Raw genomic sequence first — 24,659 nt, 5'->3', positions numbered from 1 at the left:
CTTTGGTTTTTTGTTTTGTTTTTAATTTTGTTTTGAGCTTGGAGTTTGTTGCTTCATTTTGGATCTTTTAGGTGAATTGAAAAATTTGCAAGACTTCAATATCTGTAAATGCCAGGGATTAAATATAAGAACTACAAACTCTTTCTACAAACTCTAATTTGTACCAAGAAGAAAGATTTTTTTCAATTGCTGTGGCTATTTAAGTTACAAATCTTCCTGATAAAAAGTAGAGACTTGTGTTAAGTCCTTTGAAAATGGAGTTTAGTAGGATTCAGAAATAATCCATTAAGTTCTCACTGGTTTTCTACACTACCAGGGCAAAATTATAAATTCAATCTCAATTAATTTTGATAAACAAGCTTCAAAACTTTGCCAGTCTGGGAGGAGGGTTTTGTTGCTATTATCAGCTTGGAGTTGTCAACACTACATTTTAATCCTGTATTGTTTACAACTTCCTTTATTCCTTCAGTAGCTACTTGGGCTCTAAAAATGTCTCACTAAATTTCTTGATATTTTAAAGGGTTTTAATTTGAAATGTGTCTAAGAATGCAATCACCAGTGTGTATTTGTCCATTTTGTTCTCAGTTTAACATTTTAAATTTTATTTTGCTTCCATTAATTTTCTTTAATGTTTTTTCATTGCTCTTCCTTGATGGAAAAACGTTTGACTTTGCTTTAATTAATAATTTCTTTAAAAGGCAATGTTATAGTCAAATTTTTCTTATAATAAATTAATCTAAGAACAACATTATTATTTTGTCCAGAAATTATGTTTCCTAATATATTCATGCATTTATAGGCTATTTCTAGTGTTAAGTATATAAAAAAAAAATTTTGTATCATTTGTAGTCACTTTTTAGTGAAGTGCATATTCAGTGTTCCTGCCCAGAAACACCAATATTTACACACAAGCTTTTGAAAATTACCATAGGTAAAATACAGCTTAGGAACTTCAAACAAAAATGGTTTAGGATAGTCAAGTTAGTGATGCAAGGGCTGCTTTTCTCCCCTTATCAATAGATTACAAATAGTAATTTCATAATAGAAAACCAACAAATTAGTGAGAAATGCTTTGCCCTTGATAGACTCATGCTGGCTGTTTGCTGTCACTTTTCCATCCTTCGTGTGCTTGGACAGGGCTTCACGGAGGATTTGCTACATAACCTTCCCAGAGACTCAAGTGGAGCTGACTGGTCTGTAGTTTCTTGGACCTTCTTCCTTTTCCTGAAAATGGAAGTGACATTTCCTATCTTCCAGTCATTAGGAATCTCCTCTGACTGTCATGACCTTTCAAAAATGAGTGAGGCCTCTCAAGGACAAGAGACAGCTTTCTTCCTCTTGGATGCACCCTGTCTCATCCCATTTCCTCAGGTGCTCCCTGACATTAACTTCTTCTGCAATGGCTATTGCTTCACTCTCACAGACTCTGCTCACAGGCTCCAGCCAGGCACCTGGGAAGCCTTCAGACAGGCCTTGGCTGTAAAAACCAAGGCTAAAAAGTAATGGAGTAGCTTGTCCTTGAAGATTAACCCTTCTCCTGAGCCCCTTTGCCCTCCAGGGCTGTCTATTGTGAGATGCTGTTAAACAGATCCCTAAACTAGCCAAAATCTACTAACAAGTTCAGGGTTTTTTCTTCTACAGTTTGTCCAATTTTCTTCTGTCTGGATTTTGAACTTCTCATTTTCTCCTTTCCGTGGCTGCAGTAACCAGAGCCATTCAAGTTCATTCAAGCTGACATTCACTCAAGCTCACATTCCTTCACCTCTTGAAGAACACATTTCCTAGAACACTTGTCAGCCAGCTGGATCAAGAAACTGTCCTCAACATACTCTGGAAGTCTTCTGGATTGTTCATGCCCAGCCATATTTTCTGGCATCATATAGGGGAGGCTAAAGTCTCTCATGAGTAACCAGGATAGGCAAGAGTCAAGCTTCCTTCAGCTGCCCAAAGGTTTCCCCCACCATCCCATCTTGATCAAGCAGATGGAGCAGTCTGCAGCAGGTCCCTACCACAATGCAATGCTCGTAGTTCTGGCTTCTAATCCTTACAAAGAAGGTTTTAGTTGACTTGTCACCCATTTCAAAGCAAAGCTCAGGCATGATTTTGCATAGAGTGCAGCCCATCCTCAGCTTTCTGAGCTGTCATTCCTAAATCTTCTGGAGCCTTTCACTGCACCCCTTCAGTGAGATGTGCTATCTCTGTGCATCTCTGGAGGCCCAGTGAAATCACAGCTCTGTGCCTGTGCATGGACTTCGGTCCCTGCAGGTTATTCCCAAGCTACAAGTGTTTGTGTTCAGACACTTATAGACCCCTTTATGCTGCTTTTGCATGGAAGGTTTCAGAGATTTTCCTCATCACTATTCCCCCGAGCTTTCTCACCACTCCCTGTGCCTTCACTCTTTTCCAGGTTGTGGTTATCTTCTATCTACATACCTATTTTTACTGATGTATCTCCTCTCTCAAATCCTTTGTTGCAGGAATATATTTCAAAAGCAAAAACTTTCCCCTTTAGGATTGGCTGGTATTGAATTTCCTTTTGTCTGGATGGTCCTTTTGCCTGATAACTGAAATAGGGAAAAGGTGATCACCACATGGAAAAAGACACAGGCTCAACTATTACATTTTCATGTACAAGTTTTGCCTTTGCATTATATTGACACTTATTGTGAAACATTTATCATACTAGGAGATTTGTTCCCATTATATAAGAATGGAACAATATGAGTAACACCTGTTCTGCAGGTCAATAAAATATGGAAGCCTTATAATTACTCAAGTTCCAGAAGGTAGAACTAAACAGGAAGCATTGTGTAAATTATATTCTATTAAATGTTATTACTGGTTAGAGAAATATACCAGAATTCATGGAGAAAATTCACCAATGGTTTTAGATACCAGGACTGGCTAACAGTAATCTTGGTTTAGCAAAATGTGTTATCATATGCTAACCTTCAGTCAAGTGATAAGTTCCTTGTGCTCTGTAGGACTCTATAGTGTAGGTATCCTTTAAAATGATACAATGACCATACTTCAAGGTAATAACAGTAGCATCACATCTCTCAGTATTCTTCTTTGAGGTTTCCAAAGAAAATGGCTGAGATGTACAGAAATTGTTATGATGATTTAAAGATACTTACTCAGGTTTTTTCCCTTATACATATACATGCAAATATAATTTTAATATACTTCTGGGTATTTTTTTATTATTCAGCCAGTTTAAGTCTGGCTGAATCTGTTGTATAGAGATAGTACTAAAGGAGCTCTACAGCTATTGACAAGGTAAATTACAAAGAAATATGAAACTGTGTTTGTTTTAAGCGTGCAGGAAATTTAATGGCGTGTGTAATAGAAATACTCTATTTTGAGTTACTTGTAGGATTCTGTCTGCTATACAAAATGAAATAAATGCCCCACAGACTTTGTTTATAAAGCAGGTTTTTTATCTGTTTAGTATATCTAAAAATATATGCTAGATTCTCTTATGTATTGCACAGTTTCACAAAACCTTTAGAAGAAAACGCTATCCAAAAATTTCATGTGCATGCCCCGTTCCTCATGATGATGCAAGAAGTTTGGAAGTTAAATATATTGATAAAAAATTATTTTTGAAAGAGAAGATTATGGATAGGTGCATTGTGTGAGCCAAGGCCTTGTGTGACAGCTGCAAAAGAAAGAGTTATTTCAAACTGATATTTGGAAGCTCAGTGAGCTGAAGGCAGAGAACTTAACAGTCTTTAAAAAGTCTGCCACTGCTGTTTCAGAGGTATCCCCAGAGACTCAAGGTCTGCCTGGCAGGTGGAATTGCTGGATTAAAAGCTGCCATGGAAGAAATGAAGTGAGCTGTTCCCAAGAGCAGCCAGCACAAAGATGTATATGGATTTAAGAATAGATGTACGTTGTTTCTCTTCCCTGTGAGGAAAACAAATGGAGGTCTTTCAACAACATCCCCATGATGTTTAGAAACATGTTTTTCTTTGGCATTTGCATAATACATTTAGATTTTTGTTTTTCTTTGTCTGAAATGCCATATACTCACATAACAAACATTTGTTTTGGCAAAGTTTTGCATTAGTGTCTCCAATTCCACCACTCATCTCATCAGTATTACTTTTATTATAATCTGTGTTTTTTCCATGTTGGCTGATATTTTGTCCTTTTAGATTTCCATATATGCTAGAGTTTGGAACATATTTTTTTTGAAGTGTAAATAGCAAAGAAAAATTCTCCACTGACAAAAGACCTTTTGCAGTTATCTTGTACCTTGTTAATATGAAATTTTCCAGTCACACATTATGTTTCTGATTTAAAACCATGATAATTTTTAGACAAAAAGCAAAGCTCATTGTTTCTGAGATTATGGGGATGTACAAAAGCTGCTGTCCTGTGAGGAATTTGATAGCAGACAGATTTTATGAACATTTCACATGGCAATCCTAAAAGCATTAGCTCAGCACAGATTCTGTGTTCTGTGGTAACTAACACAAAGTGCTTAGAGGTGGCAGTATTGCATTTCATCAGGCTGCATGTGAAGTTTGCTGTGGTGTATCAGACATCCTTTATTGGAACAATGAGCTAGTGAAGGGAATTTTTTATTCTCCCATACTATTCCATACAAGCATTTTAGCCTCCACATTGCACAACAGAAATAGTCAGTTAAAATTTCCCTCTGAAAACTTCTGTTACATATGGTAGACATGAACACTGTCCATCAGGAATAAATGTCAGAAGGTGACTTTGTCAGATTGCTTAAAACAATGATCCTGAGACTGCAAATGTCAAAATTAATTGAAAACCCTGTATAACAGAATTCCTGCAGAATTTAGCTGTAACACAAAACAAGAATTTTAGGTAGTCTGTGTGCTCCTCAAGTTTAAGGAAGATGTCACTTTAAAAGTGGGAAAAGAAGGCATGTGTTAAAATTCTCAGATCATTAAAAATTGGTCATATGACTAATAAAGGAAGTCAGTATCTCTTCAAAGTTATTGTGAGGTTTTGATCACAGTCTTCAAAATGCAGTAAGAAAGGCTTACCTGTATCTTAAACTGGGCAGCCTTGCAGACACATATACAATAAAAAGACTCAAAGCTACCAGAGTATTCACCTCAGTCTCTCAGTTTATTAACTATTTTATCAGATATATTTGGAAGTATACTTCTCCAAGTTTTCTTTTTCTCCACTCATTTCTGTGGGATATCACACTAAAATGCAAAATAGCTCCACCTTCTACAAAGAAGGATACTTTTATTTTTGTACTTAATATGAAGTAAACATTTCCATTTCAAAAAAAAGGCACCACAAATAACAGGTCTTTATATTCTAATATCTGGTTCTAATGCACATTGTTGGGTGTTTTTTCATGAAATGTAATCTTGTATTTACTTTCTTAATATTTTTGTTTTTTTTTTTTTTACAAAAGGATTCTTTTTACACTTCCTCTTTGCATTTGTGCTCAGCATGTATTGAAAGCATAAAGTCAATTCCAAAAGTAAAGTCAATTCCCACTCTATATTGAAAGCATAAAGTTGATTCCAAAAGTCAGTGTGCCACTCCTTAGGCAGTCAGCTCCTCAGTGGGAGTTCCCATCTTCTTCAAAATGCCTCATTTTGCTGACTTGCAGAACTGCATGACTACGACTAAATGTCTACCAGAGCAGAAGGTCCTAATTCTAGGTTTTGATTTTCTGTACGCTTTCATTTGTGGTGCTTGTGGTAATTGTTATTTTTTCCAGTTAGGAATGTCATTCAGTCAAATGAATAGTTTTCAGTATGATATAAACCTGCAGCTGGAAATTAAAGTAATTTCAGACTATAGATTCTTGATTTTACAGTGTTGTTGATTAACATTTTCCACTTAGACAATTTGCTTTCTCTTAACTAATGTTTTGTATAAAGAAATATTTTCCAAAAGAGCTGATCAAAACCTAAAACTACATGACTCACTTTTGTAACTCTTTCAATTTTTGCAACTCTTTCAATTTTTCAGATTCTTTTAATAGTACTCTTCTAAATAATCAAACTACTTGAGAAGTTTTAACTACACATTTCTGCTTTTAGTATCTTTTGATAGAGATCTGGTTTTCATTTCCAGCAGGCACTGCTTGTAAAATCAATTGCAAAAGCAGTCCAACAAACTTACACTGAAAAGTCATACTTGCAAAGTATGCACAAAGTTTCAACAGCTTTTGCAGTTGCTTCAGATAATTTTACAATGTTACTGGATTCCTATGGTGAAATATCTTGCATGATAGTGCTATTCCCCACCAATTTGCAATACAAGAGCAGAGAAAAAACTGCAGCAGAAGAAATGGGCTTTCAAACTTCAGCAAGTAGATAATTCTATTTCATATTGAACATCTTTTCTTTACAGTAATTTTCAGAAAACTTTAACTATGACATTTTATGTTCTTTTGATTCTGTATCATGCCCTTGTAACAAGCTACTCTGTTGGTTTTTGTGGATTTTTTTGCAAAGCTTCCCCAGTTTACAGTAAATAAGTTTGGCTCACTGCAGAAAATTCACAGACAGAGGTTTACCATACCTGGACTCCTGCAAAGGCTGTCACAAGATCATCTGTTTGGAAATTCCAGGTTGCATTCAGATTTGTAGCTCACGTCTTTCTTTCATAATGTGAAGCAGAGGATCCTTTATATGACTGGCAGCATCCTGCATTCATGGTATACTGAGGTTGAGCAAGCACTGCAGCAGCCTTCCAGGGTTTTGAATTACACGGCTACAGCTGTTTAAGTTTTACTCAGGAATAATAGCACTATAGGTTTGGATCACTTCCAGCAAACTGTCACATCTATAAACAGCTAGTACTTACTGCATAATGAGAACAAGGCTTGCTTTTTGTAGCCATAAATAGACTAATTTTATGTCATGATTAGTTGGGGGTTTGTATCTGGAGCTTTAAAAATGCAGTTTTTACTAAGATATCAAAAAAAAAAAAAAAATAAAAGCCGCCCTGTGCTAGAAAAAAATACAAATTTACAGTTGATTTCCTGAGAAGGAAGTTAATTAAAAAGTGAACTTTTGTTGCAGCTTTACATTGGTTTAATATATAAATTGAAGTCATATTTGTAAGTGCAATCTAAAAATAGTTATGTTTTGGATTACTTTAGTATCCTGCTAAACTTGTAAAGAAAACAAAGGTTTTACAATGAAGTACTATTTTAGAAACTTTCAAATATATACTGTATTTTGAAATACATTCCAAAAGCAATGTGAAATGTCAAATTGTAAGACAATGAAAGTCTCCTAATGTTTAAGTAAAGACTCACACATTAATTTCTTAATAAATTGAGAAGATTCTCCATATAACAAAATACATGGGAAATGGTAGAGATGGAGTGGGAGGAATATGGCAGTTTAACTTTCCATCTAACAAAACCTTTTCAGAACAAAGGATGAGGCAGATGGGGCAACAGTCTTGTTCTGATCACCCTTTACCAAGCGTCTGTTTCTTGTTCATGAGAATGACGCTGAGATTGTTGTGCAGGGACAGGGAGAAATTTGAAATGAGGGCTGAGGTTAGAGGAAAGTTAAGAACTACCTACCTCTGAGTAACTTTTTCAAAGTGCCAGTAATTTGCTCTGTTTTCTGAAAGCACCATTCCTGCTTGTTTAGAAGTGTCATCATGAGCTGTAGGGTCTGCCTCTAGAAAGCATGATCTAATAGTGCTCAGGGAGAAGTGATCATCAAGCAGGGAAAACCACAATCCTCCCTACCAGAGGACAGTGGGTTTGCTTGCCAGTGTATTTCAGAGCCCTGAAAGGAATTCCACAGCTTTCTCCATTTTTGGATTCTGGAACAGTGCTTAATGGTTATGACCAAGTACTTAAGTGAGCAGTTAAAACCAAAAAAAACCATCACATTGCATCACAGTTGGATAAAGGATTTTAAAAATATTTTTTTCCACCTCACTGGATGAACAAAACCAAAGGGAAATATTGTAAGGTTAACATTTCAGAATTAGTTGGAAAACTGCAGAGGAGTTATACTAACACTGAAATTATGCTTGAAACATTCTATAGAATGTGTATTTTATTTTTTTTAATTTTTCTTGGTTTATTTTTCATTTTAACATAACAGTTCTTTTTATATGAATTGTTCTATTGCCACTACTTCTGTAGGATTTGAATGGTTAATTAGAAAGCCCATCTGTAAAATGTGTGATTTTGTTAAAGATTGTGTGAGTAGCTACTTAAGGACCAAGGCATTTAATTAGCTCACTAAAAGAGGGGCAGAAAAATGAGAATTAAGCAGACAATTTCTAGTCCATTGCTACAAAACAAAGCAATCTTTTCTTTGACTATTATGTTCATACATAATAGTCATGGCAATAATACTGGATAAATTGTAGGCATGGGGGGTTTTACATAAAGTCATGGTAATTAAGATTTTATCTGTATGGCACAGGCAGTAAATATTTTTGTTAATGAGCTTCAACATATTTTCCTAAAAATTTAGAGATTCTCTTGTGTCTTGTTCAGAAGGTACCCTATAATACCATTGACATTCTCAGAGCCCCTCCTAGAAAGCCTAAGATCTGTTTGTTCTCCTTCTGAAGCTGAACAGTGTTGGTGGAAAATTTTCTGCTTTTACACACAAAACTGGAAAGACCTGAGGGTATAAAACAATTGCATGTCATGCCCAAAACGGGTTACAGCAGTCTGTCACTTGCTGTAGGTCACCACAGCTGGATAAGAGAACACAAGCCACTGGGAAAAATTAATTTGTCCTTTTCATTTCTTGACATCTGCTTTGCAGGGGTGTTGGGGAAGCCTACATGCAGACTTCACCTGTTTTCAACATCTGTGTTCCCCCTGCTCCAGCTTCTTTGGGAGAATTCACATTTTGGCAAATTCTGGCTTCTTCAGATGTATCAAGCAACAAAAAAGGGGCCATCACTTGGGGAGCACATCTGAGCTATGCTCTTTATTTATTGAAGAAGAGAATGATTGTTTACATTTCCTGAATGCAAACTTGTGTAACTGAAGAATAGTATAAGTTACAAATGCTCTGTTCTTTATTTTAGGAAAATGCTAATTCAGGAATATGTTAATATAAGCACTTTTTTTTTGGACAGTGGAAAACGAAGAGAAAAATAACACGTGGAATTGAGCCATCAATGTAATGTGCCAAACATCTGAAAGGATGTCACAATTCATTTAATGATTCTTGACAAACACAGGATACAAAAAAGATAGTCCCATGTGCCCCAGAGAGTACTTCCTCAATTCTGAATGTTGATTTTCAAATTTCTATCCTCAGTGTATTGCCAATACTGGAATCACAAGAGTGTTTCTTCAAAATCCCTTCTGTGCTGCAGACAGAGCTTTGCCTTGCTGGCTGGATTCCACAAATCAAATCAGTTCTGGGAGAAAGACAGAATTGTAAAGTAGTGTACATGTAGCAAAAAAGCCAAACCTGAATAAAAAACCTGTGTATGCCTATTCTTCAGAATAAGAAACTAAAGAAAGTTTAAATTAAATGAACTTTGATATTCTTATAAGCATTTCATCATTTCACTGCAATTATTTTCTAAATCCATGGGGACAGATCTTTAGCTGTGGTTTGCTCCATGTCTGTTTTGTTGTACTTTCATTTCAGATCACAGTATACTATTATGCAATCAAGAAAAAAAACCCAAGACAGTAATTTACATATTAAACTGAAAACTCCTACAGACAAAGAATTGTATTTTACTTGTTTACCTAATTTTATTTACATTTATAATTTATTTTTGCATTCACTTCTGATCTGTATATGCAAGAACAATAAGGCATTTATAGAATGATTTTACTGAGTCATGCAGAAAAAGTCTGTTTTGCAGAATTTTGTAGGATCTAAGATTCAATAACCTTAATATTCTTCTTCCCAATTAATTTGATAGATGAGGTTTAAGTGGGATTTAACTCATGTGGGGCAAAGAATACAGTATTAAACTCCTTATGTATCCTAACATTGATTCTCAGGCCAAGCTGTTCACTCTTGAGGCAATCTATTAAACACAGAAATTCCAAGTGAGCTGAGAAAGCAATTGTTTTACTAAAATGTGCAAGAAATTTCACATTTCTATACCTTATCTTCAAGAGTGCCTGAAGTTTCATAGAGAATCCACAGGGGACATAGAGAAGAAATTTAAGATTTTATTGTTCTAGAAATAAAGGAAAGAGACATACATATGATTGCAGTAAGACTTAAATATTAATTAATTTCATTTAATCTTATCTGAAAGTATATTTCACACTGGAGCTTTCTCAACCTGATGCCTGAGATCCATTATCCAGTTTTAAGTAAAAAACCAGTTCAAATGAAAAAGAAATTAGAAACAATCTGTGCAGTGGTATTATTATTAACTGCTTCCCTATAATTTGGTTTGGCTTGCATGAAGGAAAGCACTTGATTTCTGCTATTTGTGGTGTCAAATGTCTGTGATAAGCAAACAGTGGTTTTCCAGATAGACATTAAAAGTCCTTTAACTTTCAAACTGTTAAAGTGCATTTAACATTATGCAGTCCTTAGTGAATTCCAGAAAAAGGCATGCTATTTCTGTCAGGATTGCTGAGTTTGATCTGATTACCTGCTACCATCTCTCCTTTTGAGAATGGGAATTTCACTTTATTTTAGGCATCTAAGATAAGGTAGTGACTAGAAAATTAACGTCATATATTTATATAGAAATTAGAGAGTGGGAGAGGTCTCCAGAGGTGATTCAGACCTGTCCTGGGATCTTTGTTGCTCTTTGCTATACAGAGATCCCAGGATTTACCCTTTTCTGTTGTGCTGCTTGAGAGCCAATGACCAAGAAATCTGTTGCAGAGTTAGATAAACTCTTGCTTTAATGACTTGGTCGTGCCATTGGTTAAAGCAATTGAGTTAGATAAACTCTTGCTTTAATGACTTGGTCGTGCCATTGGTTAAAGCAATTGGTTCTTCTTGGCCAGCAGAAAGTACAGATTTCCCAATTCATCCCTCAGATACTCACCATTAAGCTACTCCCTTTCATACATACTGAATATTTTGGGGTGAAGAGATAGGATTATGTCTCATTGCATATACCAATAGTGAGTACAAAACTAGAATCTGGACAAGTGAGTTTCATATTCTGTCCTGAGAGTCAGCACACATCTTTCTCTTCTGACATTTATCTTCTGATGATCACTATCAGTAGAAAAGAGGACTGATTACCTTTGCCATAGTAGCCCTACACTGCACCTGGTTGTTTTGCAATCATTTGGGGTGGGCACATCCAATCTATCCATGCTGATGGTCAGGTCTGCAGTACTATCTGCAGATCCTCACTGATGTGTTGCCCACATCAATCATGTTCCCAAAGCCACAGTGTCCTTTTGTCCAACAGATACATCTCAGCTGGACGTGGTATGAGAGCCTGGAGTGCGCCAACAGGCTGTACATGCTCTGACCAGCTTGTGGTTATGAGATGGTTCTTTCTTTATAATCCCTCTCTGCCACCTCCCCTGCAGCCTCACAAGATTCTGCTCTTTTTCCCTCTTCATCTGCTCCTTGGAGTACAGCTGTTCCTGGAGAAGCCTGATCCAGGATAACATAGCTGCACCACATCAGACCCCAGCTTGAACACAGCCAGCTGTCAGAGGGATGGGACTTGATGGGATTTCTATCACCGTGCATTACCAGTAAAATGTTTCCTCCTTTTATTTTGATGGTAGGGTTTTCATTCTGTCATTTTGCAGGCTGTTACAGACCCACTGTAGAAAAACAAATATGCTGCACTTGTCCTGAACTCAAAACACAACAGATTATTTGCATCCAGGGTGCTAAAAGTGACAGTGTGTGTTATGAGGCACACCATACTGTCTGTCTGTCTGTCTGTCTGTGAGATCTGCACAAACACTTTAAGTCTAAGAATACATTTGACAGACATGAAGCCAGTTTCCCTCTGGGTTGGCATCCCTTTGCACAAGGGAAAATGTGCAAAGAGTGCCACAGTCCTCTAAGATATTAAACATCAAAGCATTTAAAACAATTGACAAAGAATCTGTTTTAAAGGCCACTTCAGCCTGAAAATAAAGAGCAAGCCAACCTGAGCATAAGTTAAAAGGTGAGGCATTATGCCAGAAAAAAAAGACAGTCTACCTTGATTATAATTTAAAGTCATTACTCTATTAAAAAACATCTCACATGCAAAAGGAACCCAAATGATAGATTTTCAGAAAGAGGAGCCAGAAACCCAAGGTGTGAATCTCCTCACTCAATGTAAGGTAGAAGTAAAGCAGGCTTGATTCTACTTTCCACTGATAAGCAGTAGTGGGGACCAGTCGTGTGCTATAAATGCTGGAGACTAGAAGTGTAAGAACTGGGAGCAGGTCCTGTGGATTGTAACCATACTGAGGTGTGATGGGTGATCAGCTGCTGCTTACTTTCCAGCTTGCTTTTCTGTGACCATCTCCTGTCTGCTAGTGGGATCCACTGTCAGACAACATTCATACCCTGAGCAAAGCCTGAGCCTTACACTGCTGCTCCCATTCTGAGCAAAGCCTGAGCCTTACACTGCTGCTCCTACTCTGAGCAAAGCCTGAGCCTTACACTGCTGCTCCCATCCTGGGCAAAGCCTGTGCCTTACACTGCTGCTGCCACTCTGAACAAAGCCTGTGCCTTACACTGCTGCTGCCACTCTGAACAAAGCCTGTGCCTTACACTGCTGCTCCCACTCTGAGCAAAGCCTGTGCCTTACACTGCTGCTCCTACTCTGAGCAAAGCCTGTGCCTTACACTGCTGCTGCCACTCTGAGCAAAGCCTGTGCCTTACACTGCTGCTGCCACTCTGAGCAAAGCCTGTGCCTTACACTGCTGCTCCCAGCCTGGGCAAAGCCTGTGCCTTACACTGCTGCTCCCAGCCTGGGCAAAGCCTGTGCCTTACACTGCTGCTCCCAGCCTGGGCAAAGCCTGTGCCTTACACTGCTGCTCCCACTCTGAGCAAAGCCTGTGCCTTACACTGCTGCTCCTACTCTGAGCAAAGCCTGTGCCTTACACTGCTGCTGCCACTCTGAGCAAAGCCTGTGCCTTACACTGCTGCTCTCAGGTAAGGCAGCCAAGCACCTCAGGCTTCTGCAGCAGCTGGAGAGGTGGGGCACAGCAAAAATCTTTCTCTGTCTATTTATATTACAAGATTCCTTCTTTGGATTCTTCTCTTCACAGGCCTTATTTGGTACCCAGGAGGACATGCCAAACTCCTTTTTTTTTTTTCTGTGGATGTTTTGCAAATGAGTTCCTGGGGCTGCAGTCTGAGCTGCACAGGGTTACTGTAGAATCATATCATCATTAAGGTTGGAAAAGATCTCTAAGATTCCCCAAGTTCAGCCATCAACTGTTATAGTACACAACTTCAAAAGCCAGGAAAACAGTGAGATCTCTACATGCAAATATCAGGGGGTCTACTTCATGGGGAGGAATTGTTCACATCTCTGCTTTCTGTAGAAGCTAAAAAGAAACTGTCATTTGAACAGCATTTATATGTGAAATGTAATGCCCAAAAGTGAAAGGACATCTGTATGCCCAAAAGTGAAAGGACATCTACTGAATTTAAGCAGTTAAAGAATTGTCTCCCTGGAGCGATAAAAGGAATAAACTGAATTGACAGAAGCATCAGAGCATTTGTAAGTTCATTGAATATTGCACTGTTAGAGTGGGCAGAGCTGTTGTGGTAGTCCTGCATGAAGGGTTCCTTAGAAGAGCTCAATATTGTTGTGACTGCAGAGGACCTTTCCTTGTACTCCTTCTGAATCTAACACACATTTTACTGTGGATCTGGAAAGAAATAATGAAGATATTTTATTACATTCAGAACTTGCTTCAAACTGAATTTCAACATCTCATAGGTGCATAAATCATAAGGTTGGGAAAACAAAGGTAGAATAATGAGACAGTAACATTCATTGCCACTTCCATAGATGGTGTCAGCTGTAGAAAATGTTGAACCTGACTCTTGCTTGGTTAGAGGACACACTTTTTAAACTGATCCCTTAGATTATGTTCAAATTTCAAAGCAATATGTATCTGTTTTTCTTTTAGTGAGAATAATGCATTTCTTGTTTTAGTGAGCATCTATGTGCCTAGGTAAGATGTTAAGAATTGAGAAGATCTCAAGCTTTTCCTGTACCATTTTTGTTAGGCTTGCTAAGACATAAACATTTAATTTCTTGTGTAAATTTGAGATGATGTCTTCAAAAATCCTGCCAATGGCTGCAATTGGATTCAAGATTTGCTAATCAGCAAAATGTTAACTCTTACACACAGATGTATTTAAGTTAGAAACTGAAAATAAACTGTACTTTTTGAGAAACTTTATGATGTTGGAACTGAGCTATCTTCTCAAATGACTTCAAACAAGTAAGAATCAATTCAAGAGGAGAAGTTCTAAGCAGAAAAATTTTTTACAACTACTGTCTAATTATGCTTCTAAATCTTGCTCACTTGAATTCACTGTCAGAAAACTTCAGTTGTCTTGTCTTCTTTTTTCATTGGTATGTTTGAATTATGGTCTTCTTGTTTATAAATGAGAACATTTCATTTCTTTCAGTGGTAAAGCAACTATAATATATGGGAACAGAAATCTGCTACTGATTTTGCCCATGAAAAAAGAACCTCCATGTTTCTGCAAAAGTGATTGTTAACTATATCACTGTCTCTGGTGCCTGCCATACTTCATGTCTCCAGACACTTGCTTCTTTTCCTTGTGTTCCCAAACGTGATAACCACATGGAGAATTTCAGTGGTTTATGTGCCACTCACCATTACATGGACTATAACTATTTGTTTGAAATTGTAACTTTTTGGTATTATATGGAGAATATTTGCTGGTCTTTTTTTTTCTACATGACAGCATGAGCACATTATTGTTTAATTTCACCTTTTTTCTTCAAAGGCTCTGGTTGAAAAATGTCGACAGGTAATGTCTGTTGTCTTTCTTGACTCTCCAAATCTTTCTGACACAACTTTAAAGCCCTTGCAGAATGGAAACTTTTGAAGGTCAGAATTGTAGGTTAGTATAATGATTAAAAAATTATTAGGAGTATGTATTTTTACAATTCATTCAGATAACTTGAAATAAATCTTTCAGCTGATTTCAGTGGGTATTTGGATCATGCTCTTAATGTATGTCACATGTGTAACTTGCATCTTTAATATTTCAACAGGGAACAACCAAAATGCTGATTTAAGTTTCAAGCTGATGAGTAAATGCTGCCCATACATGAAGCACATTCATGTGGCTGATTGCCAGTAGATTACAGAGGCTGGTGTTAAGATGATTTCACCATTGAAGCATATTCTTGTACTGAATATGGCAGACTGCAGAAGGTATTAGATCACATCAGATTTCTGTAACCCTTGTAAAGGGATTGTACCCAAGTTAATTTTACTTTTAACAAGTCCTGTTAACACATCTTTCTGTTTTAAAAATAAATTCTTAGAATCTAAGTATAGATATCTTAATATATTGAAAAATATTTCATACATGTAGTTTTGTTCCTGTATCATGTTTTCAAAAATCCATTCATTGTTACTCCAGTTCAAGCAAAAAAAAAAAAAAAAAAAAAAATTAACTGTTGATGTTATTAATAGCCATGGCATATTATAATTTTGGAATGTGGCTATGAGGAAGAATATGATAACCAAAGACAATTTTCACAATTTCATTGTCCCAATTCTCTTGAAACTTGGATATTATTTAATTTTGTGAGTATTGAAGTAATACTTTATTACTGTCTAATACTAATAAATAAATAAAATTGACATTTTTTTGCAATTATCAAGAAAACATGGTAATGTATACAGAGGAAGAATATATTTTCTGTAAAGATTTGTTTTCCTCTTAGGGTGCAACATGTAGAAACAAAGACAAATGCAAGGAGTTCCAAAGCTGCACATCTGATCCCTGTCTTGTGGTACAGTGATAGAGTCAAGGGTGAGAGAGAACAGGGAAGACAAAGCTCACAAACATTTCAAAATGAAAAGACCTACAAAACAATTCAAATAAGTTGGAATTGCTGTTGTAAGTAAAGTTTCTGATGCCATGAGATCTTTTAGGGATTCTGCTTTAAAGTGCAACGAAAGCTTTTTTTGTGCCTGTTGGTGTATGAAAATCTGATAATATTGCCTGTAGGAGCACTGAAAAGTGCTGGAGCTGTACCACATTATCCTGTGGGTAGCTTAGCTGGGCAGGTGGGACAGCTGCCTTCATTTTCTGGTTTAACATTTAGCAGGCTGGGTTTTCCAGTCTGTCAGCCAAATCACGGGCTGTGAGTGTGTTTGCACGTGTCTGCTGCTTCTCCTGCTAAAGAATGGCTGGATTATCCTAACAAAAATTTTTAAGCACTGTTAAGGGTATTGTAGAAATCCACTCTTCTTTTATTGCTTTTCCAGACACTTTCAAATGTTCAGCATTAGCAAAGTTACAGATTTTAACACGTTTAAACTCATTGGTGGGTTGACCCTGGGCTCTAGGTACCCACCAAAGCTGCTCTACCACTTCAGTGGACAGGACAAAGAAAATACAGCAAAGTGTTTGTGGGTCAAGGTAAGGACAGGGAGAGATCCATCACCTGTTACTGTCACAGGCAAACCAGACTTGACCCAGAGAAAAAAAGGAATTTATTGCAAATCAAACCAGAGTAGGGTAATGAGAAATAAAACCAATCTTAAAACACCTTCACCCCACCCCTTCCTACTTCCTGGGCTGAGCTTCACCCTTGAATTCTCTGTCCCCTCCCCTCAGTGGCACAGAGGGATGGGGAATGGGGATTTCAAATCTACCAAATCAGAATTCCTAAATTATAGGAAAATGATTACATGTGAAAACTGAAGAAAGAAAATTAATAATGATTTTTAGAATTAAGAGGTGTGAGTAAAAACATGTCTAAAAATGGACACAGGCAATGTAGTGGCTCATCTCCCTGGCACATCATTCCAGTTTAGGAATGATGGCATTCTCACCCTCATGCATGATAAAGCAGTGTATGGCCTGTGTTGTCCCATAGCTGATCAGCTGTGTATTCATGCCTTGATTATTCCAAAAGTTATAATGTGGCCATTTCAGCTCTCAAGCTCGCTGTGGTTACAGAATATTAACCTTTTAAAGACTTTGTTGCCAGGCTCAGCATTCCTTATGGACTTAATGAAAATTGTTTATTCTGAAGTTGCATTTCCTAAATTTGTCTGTCCTCTTGAATGAAAGCCAACTGCACTGTGAAGTAACACCCAAACTGTCCCAGTGGTTGAATTATTGCAGGGTGACTTTATGAATTCCAGCTTCTACTGTAGCTTGTGGTCACACAATGAGGCCCTGTCCAGGTTATCAGTTCATTAGTAGCACTGGGACTTCGGGATTTGCAGTGATTCTTTGTGCTGCAACAAACTGTACAAGCCAAAATATGATTCTATCCCACAGAATTCTGGGATTAATTTTTTATCCATCAGGGAGCACAAAAGAAATTCTAGGAATGCATTGAAAAGCTAAAAGTACAGTAATGTTGAACATACCAGGGACCTGAACTGTATTGAAACATCTGTAGTTTTGAAAGACCTGTAGTTAGGTCTACAGATCTCTCAATTTGGCTGAAAGCTTTTCTATCTACTTCATTTTTATAACCTCTGTGTATGTTATAAGTTAGCTATGTGCAAGATATGCAACTGATTAAGTGAAACACTCTGAGGAAGGACTCAGGTTAGCTCTTCATGCAGGGTACAGAACTGCTACTGCACACAAATGCTGCTGGTGCTTTTGCTGCTGCTGCGCCAGAAGATCATTTTTCCTTTAAAGTAACTTCAATTCCTTAAGTTAAAAAAATATATTAGTGCAAATGAAATGTTTAAACAGGTTCTGATTCTTTCTAGATTTGTTTCCCAAGCTCTGTCATTTGGAGTGGTGATGATTTCTGTGTGCTGGAATTAATGGAAATTCTCATTATCTCTGGCAGACTTTTTTTCAGAAAGCTCAGTTTTTCAGCCATTCCAAAGAGCAGCATCTTTCTAATGAAGCAATTAGTTATTCTGACTCTTTTGTGGGTTTAAAGGTCTAGTTTAAAAATACCATCATTAATTTTTGCTTACTTTCAATGTTGGCTGCAGAATGCAAATTGTGTATTGACTTGTACAGAAGGAAAAGTAGTGATTATAAATATTGCCAACATTTCTCTTTTAGGGTCAGTGATGGAGTGTAAGTGTAAGGCCATTTGTACAAGGTTCTTCAGGAGCTAAGCTCAGAGAGCTGAGGGGTAGCTCCAACAGAGGCACTGCTCTCCATTGTGGTCTGGAAAACAATTGCCAATGAAAGAATTACTAACAAGGCATCTTCAATATGTCAAGCTGCTAAAACTGGAAAGCAAAAAAAAAAAAGCAGTGAGGGGAATCAGGTTAAATATTGGCAGATCCTGCCTTGTAAAACTGTTACTTTTACTTTTGGGACCAAATCTTTGCACTGAACACAGGAAAAACTAAGAGAGTCCTCGTCAAGAAAACTTTCCATAGAGACTGTTCACTCAGTCACTGTCCAGACACAATTCTGACTAAGAACTTCATTATTTGGATGTAACACCAAGTTTGTGAAAAAAAAATTAGAATGTAAAAAAAAAATTATAATGCTTGTATCTTTTATGGAGGCCAGAAATTAATAAAAATCTTAAGCCAAATAAAGTGGGTTGGGGAATCCAAGAAGATTTCACTTAATGTGCTCATTTCAAATATCACAAAATTATATCTGAATGAAATTTATGCTGCCTTGAATTTAGTCCCACAATGTTACAACCAAAAATGTTTTCTCCCTCTTTGCTTGCCACAGCTAGCCTTTTAAAATGCTGTGTTTCTTCTTACTCTAGTTTTCACATAGCACAACCCATGACCTTGGCAACAAACCAAGCCTTTTTGCTTACACTGTGTTGCTAAGGCTTGCAGTTTTCTCTCTCCCACAAGACAGATAAATTGGACATTTTAATTTTTGTAATTTCTGAGAGCTATAGTAGGAAAAAAAGTGTGGTTTTAGCTGTTTGCTGTATTTAAGCATGTAAAATTCATGCCCATATAAAATGAATACATTAAATATTAAATACATTTCCTAGTCTTAAAAATTTACTTGATAAAAGGAAACTATCAGTCTGCTCTGTAACAAGCTACTGTTTGTATGCTTTGGCTTTATATTATACATTTTATTAGCATATAGAGGAAGTCACACCATGATCTCTATCAACTCCAGGATAAGTATTGGTTTGAAAATGCAACAGAGAGCACAGTGTTTCATGCACAGTAATCAACACCCATATGCTGTGTTAAATAAAGAAAAATTGTAAAGCTCTTGTAAAAAATTGTAAAGCTTTCCAGCAGCCTGTGCTGTGGATCTCTCTTGCTTTTCCTGTCTTGCTGTTTAGTGTTTAAAACTTAGAAGATGCAACTTAGATTTGCACTACAAAAGAGAATTTTCCTTTTTGTTTATTCAAATGACAGCAGAATCCTGCCCTTCAAAGCAGAGCAGAATTTCTTGCAATAAGGATTGACATATACTTAAGGGAAACATAATGGAGAGAAGATACAATGGAGCCATAGTTTCTGATATATTTGTGTCTCAGGTATCACTGACTTAATCAAAATAGAAGTTTTTCCCTCAGTGTTGGTGCCTTTCTCTTCTGTTGCTTCTTCAAACATAGACATTAAAAGTCTAATGTTTGGAGAAGTTTATTATACTTTTCCTGAGCCTACTTCTCAACTGAAAATTGGAAACTGAATAAAAGTGATCACTGCATATGTTCAGATTTTGATATTGCATAGAAAGCTGTATATTTTGCATGAAAAAATATGCCTAGGGAAACTTGTGAACACGAGCTAGAAAAAGAGAATTAATTCATGTCATGTTTAAGTTGCATGTTGCTTAAGTGTCTTGCTAAATAAGACCATTCATTAATAAAACCAAATATTCAATGAAAAGGAAGTGAACTTCAAGCATATGAGGAACTGGTGGCATAATGAAGTTTCTGTACTTTTTTTATTAGGGCTTTGAATATATTGCTCTTACTCTCAGAAAATGCATAACATTAAATTAAAACCCCACACAATTACATTTTCAACACTAATTTTTTTCACTCTACTTTTAGCATTCATCCTTTTACATTTTAGAAAATATTTCCTTTATTCAAATTTTTTTTTTGAACAACACACACTTTTTAAGTCTCAATAATATTTTTTTATAGTAGATGGACATTTGGTTTTGTCATTCTTGAAGTGCTCAAGACTTGTTTCTTAAAATTATAGAGAATGTAAAGAACCTTAGAAATGAAAATATTTGAGACATTTCTTTACAAAAATAAAGCAACAATGCAATGATGGAGCAAAGGTTTTGAGTTCTTTTAAAATCCTTGTGAAGATTCTCTTTATTCTAGCTATCCTTCCATCCCTCATTGTTTTCCTACTCTAAGCTCATTGCAATAGGGACTATGGCATTTTAAATTGTGAGTATGGTGAATGCATCCATGAATGCAGAGATAACAGTAAAAAAAAATTAGATAACACCCTAAAATTATTACAACATATGCAAGGGATCTGATCTTCTATTACAGTGGTGGTACATTAGCACTTAGGACCAAAATCTGTCTGTCTTAGGGAAGAAGACTCACTGGAACTGCTTGCATGAGTTAGAGAAGCAGTTCTAGTCACAAATTTTATTCTTACACTCTCCATATGTTTGTTAAAATGTCTTGATTTCTCCCCAATGTCTGCATGACAAGGTTCTGGCAGCTTTGCTCCAAGGGTGAGTCTGAGAGGCTGCAGCTGCCCCACTTCCCTCACTCCAGCACAAGCTGCTGATGTGTATGGCCTGGACCACCCATATTCCTGGGACATTAGGAAAGTAATTTGGTATAAAAGTATTAGGACATTTGAAGAAAATGTCTTTAATCAAGCAGGATTTAGACAGAAAAACATAGCAAAGTATAATAAAATAAGCTTAGTTGACTCCTGAGTTACATAAAGCATCCAGGAACGAAAACAACCCTGACATAGGCTCAGGCAAAAGCTTAATATCAGGGGTGAGTTATATGCAGTGTAATAATGAGAAAGAAAAAAAAAATAGCCTGAAACATAAAAAATAGGTACAATACTTTAAAAATAGGTACAATACTTTAAAAATAGGTACAATACTTTAAAAATAGGTACAATTCTGAATCGCTTCTGATATCAAGGATAAAAGGATGTACAAAGAGAAATATTCTCTGTTTCTCCACTTTCTTCTGCAGTGACTGTCATGCAGGCACACAGTGTGTGGTGATTGGGATGGGGCTGTGGCTGAGCCCATCCCCATGGGCACAGCTGTGAGCAGCAGGGGAGCAGCACTGACAGCAATGAGCCCTGCAGTGCCCAGGGGCACTGAGCAGCCACCACAGGGAGCAGAGGGCACACAGGGCAGGGCATCAGCATGGGGGGATAAAAGGTTGGGATACAGAACACAAAGAGCAGGTGCTTGCAGCCTTTTGGTGCAGTGTTGCTCTGTGTGGGCTGGTGCTTGAAGCTTTTTTGATATTGTAAGGTGATGCTCTGTGTGTTGTGGTTGCCTCAGCTGCAGTGTGTGCTGTGGCACTGTCGTGCATTAAATTTTCTGTGTAATTATTTAAGGCCCCATTCTCTCTTCTGGATGAGTTGCTGGTGTGTGTGTAGTTGCTCTTTGAAGTTAAGAATACTTTGTAATCACTGGGTACTCCAGAGTAGAGGTTATATGAATGAATAAACACTTGGCTATGTTTTCATTTGTTATGTGTTAATGATCTTCAGATCCTGACTGGTCCAGACTGCAATGTAAATATTTACTGATAAGATTCTAAATGGGGGAAGAAAACCCTGCCCAAACAAAAATGGCATTTTGACTTTCCACAATAATCTAGAGGAACTTTTTAGCACTTTTAGTGGGATTCTAAATCTGCAGTGACTTAACCCATAGTCTGGCTTTGCTTTTTGGTCTGTTAGATAATTAGGACTGAGGAGTAGCCTTGTAACAGTTTAGAAAAAGATATCATTGTGTCTAATAGATATAACCAGCTACAGACTGCAAATGAATTAGTTGCATTTGAGTTCCAAAGGAAAGGATGTGACAACTCCCACACATTTCCAAGGCAGGGAAAAGAAAAAGTTAAAGTAAATTAAAATGTGCTCTAAATTCCAACTTGTTTAGGAGACTGGAGAAAGAGAGCATTTAATCTGGAGACTTAGAAACTTAATGCTATAAAAAATAGGAAATACTAAAACAGAGTAATTTTGATCAATGCCAGGTGTGCCAGCACCTGGAGCCCCAATGCAAATCAGCTGCAATTAAAAGTACTCAGCAATGTTGAAAATCAGGCTTGATGTTTTTACAGGATATCTTGTTACAATGGAGTCCCTGTCATTTGGACTGTCTCAAACATTGGCAATAGTGGTTTGTAAATTGTGACCTGGTCTAACCACAAATGGTGTTAGGTATGGAAATTGAATTTTATGGCATGCATTATACAGGGGCTTTCTGCACTGCCAGAGAAAAATGTCCCTACAGTTCCTGAAAACAGTTCTGGCCCACCATCATATTCACTCAGGTATTACAAACAGTACAGCTACATTTGCTTACCCATTTCCCAGGAGCTTTTTACTACGTGAATCTGAACTTTGTCCTGACACAAATGTATTTTTAATAGCAAAATGAATCTGCATGGTAGGAATTGCTTTTTTCTCTTCTAGTGTTCAATCCATGACACTTGTGCCTGACTGTGGCTAATCTGTGCAGAAATCTGAGCATTTTAGAGGATAAATTGAGTAATTTAATACTAAATGGCTCAGGCAGAGATGGTGGGAGACACCTCTTAAGAGCTGTCCAAGGACTGGAGTAACTTTGGAGTAAATCTGTTTGGTTTGGAGTATGAACAGGAAATAACATCTGTATATCTCTGGAACACAAAGATACATTACAGATGCTGACCTTGAAGGCTGCAAAGAGATATGTGGACAGAAACCTCAGAAGTTGCACACAGTTATTATTAGTGAGAGACAATACATTCATTGCAGTCTGCAGTAGAAAGGCAGAGACTTTCAGCATGAGAATATAAACAATGAAGAATAAATAATGAGAATAAATAATGAAGAGTTATTCTTTGGTATGTCATAGCCTCAGGTGGCTTTTGTCTCTAGCAAGTGAAGACCCTCACCAACTGGTACAGTCAATAGACATTTTCTTACCCACAGAAACCATGGTGAAATTATAATAAATGATGTTCTGCAAAAATCTGCAGGCCTTATGATATAAAGTAACTGAAAACAACAAAAATGTAAAAATTACTTTAAAAAATAGCTGTTACAAAGGATTAAGAAGTTTATTTTTAAATTGTTTTCAAAATGGAAATGACAATATGCTACAGAAGAGGAGCTGGAAAAAGTCTTCCCTTTCTCCATAGCAATGGAATATGCATCCAAGATACAGGAGTAATTTATTGCCACTAAAGGAGAAATAGGTTTTTGGAGAGCAGGTGATCCTAGAGTGGGTGATCCTAGTCTGTGTGTTGCACAGTATTTGTTTTGCCAGAATCTCTTTCCAGGAGTTCCAATATGATGGCTCCAAACATATGTTCCATAAATGTGAGGAGATTTAGTATAGAAGATGAAATTTTCCAGAAATAGGTCAATATCCTGAATGGCGATCCCTGACATTTATCAGGGAATAAATCAGGAAGTCTAATAGAAGTAGTGCTAATTGATGCCTTTGTATGTATGTTAGATACAAAAATAATACTTAAAAATTTCATCTAGATTAAGCTTTCTGCATAGAGATTGTTTGAAGAGGCTTCTTTTTGGAAACATGAAAGTTTCATAGTTTTTATGTAATGTCCCAATGACATTCCTTGTCTTTCAAGTCTTCACTCTTTTTCTTAAATCTGTAATTGTTAACAAAAAGCCTCAGTGTATTGATTTTTATTTATAAAATTATTTTTCTGTGATGTCATGTCACTTTAGTAAGATAAAATGATTATAAATTAACTTTGAAATGATAGCATTGTCACGTAGAAAAAAGAATTTATTATATTCTTTAGTAATTCATTACCAAGTGCATTAAAGGGGTGCCAGTTTTAAGTAAAGAAAAATGCAAGAACAAATTATGTCCTTGAGATCACACCTATCAGACCATGAGTCTTTGCTGTAAGAAATTCAAGTTCTGGCATAAAGCCATTTTAGGTTTAAGCACATAACTATTTTATTGTCTTGAATAGGAGTACTCTGGTCAATAAAAATTTGAAATCTGTGGATTTTCACAAAGCTGTTGAAAGTAGTTTTCACCAGACAACTGCGTCTGCTGAGAAAAATGCAAAGTTTTGTGTTTTCATAAGTAGCCAGGATTGGAAACTTCTTTCATTGTTCCATTTTTTGTATCTATTCAGCTTGTGAGATTTCAGGAATCTGCAAAATTTGAACTCCAGCCGCACTCTTCCAGCATTATCATTACAGTGTCCACATCTGGGCTCCAGACACTATCTGCATGTGCTTGTTTTTTCAGGATGATACTTCCTCTCTGCCTACAATCAGGCAGTGCTGTTCACAGTCTAATTGTAGATAACTTATTACCATATGGAATAAAGGGATAACTTTTTTTTTCCAGTAAAGTTTACTTTATTGATATGAAGTG

The 24,659-nt window shown here is 36.8% G+C and overlaps 1 protein-coding gene across 1 annotated transcript in view; it reads left to right on the top strand.

Moving 5' to 3' along the window:
* FBXL13 (F-box and leucine rich repeat protein 13) overlaps positions 1-24,659 on the top strand; it is a gene marked incomplete at both ends in the record, with an annotated part of 57,777 nt that overhangs the window by 17,025 nt on the left and 16,093 nt on the right. The window contains 8 exon segments of the mRNA XM_084206489.1: positions 6,471-6,486; positions 6,490-6,601; positions 14,197-14,285; positions 14,907-14,973; positions 14,976-15,023; positions 15,178-15,263; positions 15,267-15,340; positions 16,406-16,559. Coding sequence (XP_084062615.1) covers positions 6,471-6,486; positions 6,490-6,601; positions 14,197-14,285; positions 14,907-14,973; positions 14,976-15,023; positions 15,178-15,263; positions 15,267-15,340; positions 16,406-16,559 — 646 coding nt within the window.

The sequence above is a fragment of the Fringilla coelebs genome, assembly GCF_963513975.1.
Source record: "Fringilla coelebs genome assembly, chromosome: 5".
NCBI lineage: Eukaryota > Metazoa > Chordata > Aves > Passeriformes > Fringillidae > Fringilla > Fringilla coelebs.
The sequence above is the reverse complement of the archived record's forward strand: the minus strand, read 5'-3'. Positions and strand labels throughout refer to the sequence as shown.